This window comes from Octopus bimaculoides, chromosome 1 (assembly GCF_001194135.2).
Source record: "Octopus bimaculoides isolate UCB-OBI-ISO-001 chromosome 1, ASM119413v2, whole genome shotgun sequence".
Lineage (NCBI taxonomy): Eukaryota > Metazoa > Mollusca > Cephalopoda > Octopoda > Octopodidae > Octopus > Octopus bimaculoides.
The window spans coordinates 88,447,231-88,452,178 of record NC_068981.1 but is presented as its reverse complement, the minus strand read 5'-3'; the positions used below and the strand labels follow the sequence as shown (position 1 = coordinate 88,452,178).

At 35.3% G+C, this 4,948-nt stretch overlaps 1 protein-coding gene across 1 annotated transcript in view; it reads right to left on the bottom strand.

Moving 5' to 3' along the window:
* LOC106874018 (proteasome subunit beta type-5) overlaps window positions 1-4,948 on the bottom strand; it is a 14,900-nt gene that overhangs the window by 3,593 nt on the left and 6,359 nt on the right. Inside the window, exons 4-6 of the mRNA XM_014921576.2 lie at window positions 4,152-4,251; window positions 2,356-2,385; window positions 1,629-1,833 (exon numbers count right to left, since the gene is read on the bottom strand). Of these exons, the coding sequence (XP_014777062.1) occupies window positions 1,629-1,833; window positions 2,356-2,385; window positions 4,152-4,251 (335 nt within the window). The remainder of the gene's footprint in view (window positions 1-1,628; window positions 1,834-2,355; window positions 2,386-4,151; window positions 4,252-4,948) is intronic.

Sequence of the window (4,948 nt, the reverse complement as noted above, 5' to 3'; positions counted from 1 at the left end):
ATACAGTCTGCCTTTTACTCTGAGTGAGAGTCCCTTTGTCGCCAGCAGGGGTAAGAGCTCTTTAAACTTTGCCCAGGCTATTCTTATTCTAGCAGCTACACTTTCAGCGCACCCACCCCCACTACTAACTTGGTCGCCCAGATAGCGGAAGCTATCGACTACCTCTAGTTTTTCACCCTGGAATGAAATAGAAGTTGTTTCCTGTTTGTTTGCAGTCTTTATTGCACCTGAACATCTGCCACAAACAAAAACTAACTTGCTAGGTATCACACTATCCCACATGTATGCATGTGACCAGGGACCACATGTGAACTCATATTGCCTCCAAACATGAGGTAAACGTATATAGTTAGTAAACTAGTAAAGATAGCAAACTAACAGAATCATTAGAACATTGAACAGAATACCTCATAATATCTGCTCCAACAATCTGCATGCTGAGTTCAAGTACTGCAGAGGTCAATTTTACTTTTCTTCTTTTCAGAATCAATAAAAAGTAACAATCCAGGTCGGTGACTTATAGCACTTGTTAGAATGTCACACAATATACCTTGTGTTATTTTTTCCAGCCCTTAATGTTCTAAGAGCAACACTGGTACCAAGCTGTGTCAGCCTTAAAGCAGTGGTCTTTCACTCAGCCAATAATGGTGGCATGAAGAGTGGAGTCATGCATGCATGGGCAACTGTCAATCTTCCACAAAAAAAAAAAAACTTGCCCAGGACTGCACAAAGAGGTGCAGACAAAAAGTCATCTCTGATCGATGGAGATAATAGCTATAGTTGGTTAAGACAGTGATGTAAAACAGTCTAAATTGAATCTAGTTTTAAGAGTTCATAAACTAAATACAGACCACTTACACTTACTTACTGGCAGCAACTGAATCTAAATGAAGATGTCATTTAGTCTTAGACCAGCCTTGAACAAGCAAACCTATAATCAAAAGTGTTTCACTGAAGATCATCCCATCATTTTCTTCCTTGATGTTATCCAATCAGTTTTTCCTCTTTTAAGACAGTAGAGTCTAATTTGAGGAGGGGAATGGGTGCTATTTCTAGCAGATCAAACGACCAAGTAGAGGCTCCCTCGTTAGTTCATGTTTCAATTTAAAGAGGATTACAATACTTTATCATTAAATCTACAGCTACTTGGAATTTAATAGTATATTCTCCCAAAGAGATATGTTCATATTTCAGGCTGCTAAGAGTGAAAATTATACACTGCCAAATATATTATGCCAATTCCAACTTAATACTGTAGAGATATTAGCTTGTCCAAATTTGTGAATTTTACCAAATGGCTTTTGCAGAGCACAGATTACATCTAATTCCCTTGGACTGCAGTTCTTATTTGCTTATACCTTAGTCATTGCATCATGCCCAAGGTACATAACTCTGCTTGTCACGTTTACAAACTGGTTGTAACAGATCAACTACTGAAAGAAATAGCTAATTAAAACCAACTGATCAAAAAAAAAATCTGTATGAAACATTCAGGATAGAATGGCAAAAATTAGTCTCAAATAGCAAATAACAAAAATAAAAATATAATAAACGAGAAACATTGTGGCAATGTGAGCCTGACATGCTGAACAACTGACCACAGTTATGCATATAAACATAATACTTACAATTGACAACACCACCACTGAATGCATCTCTGTAAGTAGCATGGTAAATGGCTCGCTTCCCCAGTTCGTATGCTTCCTCTTCTGTTAAGTCAAACCGGTACCCACTGTCCATAACACCATAAGCATGTGTGGAACCAGACCCAACAGAGAACATTTCATTGCTCATTCGCTCACCATCATTATCTACATAGTACAATCCAGGACCCTAGTCAGAAAAAAAGAAATCATATTGAAAGTAAATAAAAAAGAATTATATGTAATACATAAAAAATATTAATATATATGAATAACTGCCAGTAACAATATTCATAGACTGTAAAATAATCCTTAAATGAACAAATATATTTTTTCATGCATAATATGCATCTATATATATATATAATGCACACCACTAATTATGAACAATGAAATCCTGTTTTTTTTTAAGTGGCACCAGCAACTACACCAAAGCTTTCACATGGCACCTTGTTTTTAGAATCACAATTCTGTTGTGATGGGTGGGTCTTCTTGAGTAAGGCAATGCACCACATATCTCAGTCCTCTGTCATCTCCTTTGTAAGGTTCAGTGTTCCTCTATTTACAGCTAAGAAAGAACAGGGATTTAAGAAACATCCAAGGGCTAGCAGCAGGTATAAGCCCATGAAGAGGTAGGCTGACACTTTCAACTCAGTCATTTCACTTTTTGAATTTAAAAGTATCAAAAGAAAAAAAACAACTTAATATATACCTTTTTGTCCCATCCACAAATCATGGTTCCCTAAAAAAAAGAAAAAATAGAGAATAAAAAAGAATCAAGAATATACTAAGATACAGATATTTTAAAACTAAAATTAATAAATATCCACAAAATCACAAAGTTATTTTTTGCAGTGGGTTGCCATATTTACATGCTTATGAAAAGGCCTGACTAAATAATTCCTACTGAATGACTCATTGGCTAATAGAATAGACTTTTGGCATCAAATAAGCTGCCACAGACTAACAAGAGACTGTACTAGCAAGGAGCAGTGAATAGTATGATAGCACATTCAGCTCAACAAATGTGCTATAAGAATAACTGCTTAATGCCACCTACTTTCCACTTTCATGCTGAACACAGTATAGTTTTGGGGAAATATACCCTTAAAGAGAATATTCACCTTCTCCCCTATCTCTCAGTACTCTTTCTTTCTCTCTCTCCTTTACACAGGAAGCAATTGTAGGTGGCAGCTGCAATTGACCCCAATCAAAATACCCATGTATGTGTGTTAAATGCTGGCCAAATTCTAAATGCTACACTCAAAACCGATAGCAAGGTGCCATGGTGAGATGAAATATATTGGAAATTGATCCTAAGTCATTGCCATGTGATAAGTATCATAGAGATATTACCAGAGATCCCATATTCACATCCAAAAGAAAGCCCAGAGGGGCTTGTATGTAGTTTGTAGAGAAAACATGAAACGCGTCTATATGAAGAACTATCAAATAAGGCAAATAAATACTGGGAGAGTATGTCCATAGATTTAGGCATTAATTACTGAGCTCATTAAATACCAACTGTTATCACAGCTTCACACACAGTAATGAAATACAAATGAAACATGCTTGCAAGCCAGAGATTACTACAACACACACTGGTTTTATTAAGTACTTGAATTCCCTGAGAAAATTTTAATTATAAAATATAAGGTGAGAAACTGGAAATATAGCCCAATAAATTTAATTGAAATGTTAAGAGATACAAATTTCAGTTTTCACCAAATAAGTCCAAATTAGTGATGCAAAGACCATTTCCTCTTTGTTGGCAAAAAGAGTCAACAACAATTATGAAAATTGGGTGGATTGAAATTACTCCAAGAGGGTTTCTACATGATATTTCAGTGAGAAACTATAGCCAGCCAAATTTCCCTTAAACTATTCTTTACCATCATGTAAATGACATACTGGATAGTGTAGTCCATGATACACTAATCCAAAAAAAACAAAAAGAACAAAAATCGATTGGAGAGTCATTACTCAAATGGTTTTAATCATAGGTCAGCTTGATCAGGCTGGTTTGGAGCTCCACAACTAACAGAGCCAAGGGCTGTAAGTTTCACAAAAATACAAGAATTTTAAACTATGGCATTTTACTTTCAAACTTTTCAAATTTTAACTTAACTGAAAAACAATTTATTTGTTTGAACACTTTTTTGAAGTTTTTTTTTTTTTTGTCCATACTACCATCAGTCAGACAAGTCTTTAATACAAGATCACTTTGAGATACCAGTGCCAAGTTATTTTTTTTTGAGACCAAACCATCTTAAGTATCTTTGAACTATTTCCCATTCCGCTTTTCATTTACCTCTTCCAAACTTACTTCCCACAACCAACTCAAGGCCCTTTTCACCCACCATCTGTTATTCATTCCCTAAATGCCCTTGCAGGCAAAACTGAATGCATATTACTCATAATCAAAACTGAATGCATATTACTCATATTACATAATTACACAGTAAAAACAGAAGAGGAGAAGGAAAAAGAAAATATAAAACAACTTACAAGAGAGAGACCCATTCCTTTGTAATTGTACAAGATATTGGCAAGCAATTTGGATGCTGCAGCCACAGATATACGTTCCTTGTTCCTTAGTTCATAGATCCTGGAAGAAGAATGTTGATTGGCTTCATTTTCACTAGTATAAAGCTTAATCTTATGTAGAAAGGAAGTAGTTATAAATGATTTAATCAGCTCAACAATGTAATGCAGTAGCTGTAATACTGAAGCTTGAACTCGTGAACATTTAGCCAATGATGAAGTAACTCAACATAACAGCCATTAAATCTTTTAAATACACAGTGTTATGAGCAGTTCTCATTTCATTTCCATATTTCTCAAACTTGTAAGTCTGAGAGACAAATGGATGCAGTGGTTGTCAAGACAGTTATCAATGCTAGACTCAGAAGTCTTAATGGGACACAACTTCAGTTGTAGATTTGATGGATAGTTGTTGATACTGTGGTTGTATAACAAAGTTTGCTTCCCAACCATGTGGTTTCAGGTTCAGTTCCATCACACAGCACCTTGTGTTTTTTTTTATTATAGCCCCAGGCCGACCAAAACCTCAAGAATGAATTTGCTGGGAAGAAACTAAAAGATGATCATTGTGGGTGTGTATTTGTGTTGATGGGTACTTGCATGTGTATGCATTGTCAGTTTCTCCATTAAGCAAACTGTCCAGTCACTTCATATTTTCAAAGTCATATGGAATAAGAGGTTCCTTAAAATAACAGAACCTGCTGTAAAACAATATAACATATTTATCCAGCCCATGCAAGCACAAAATATATATATATATA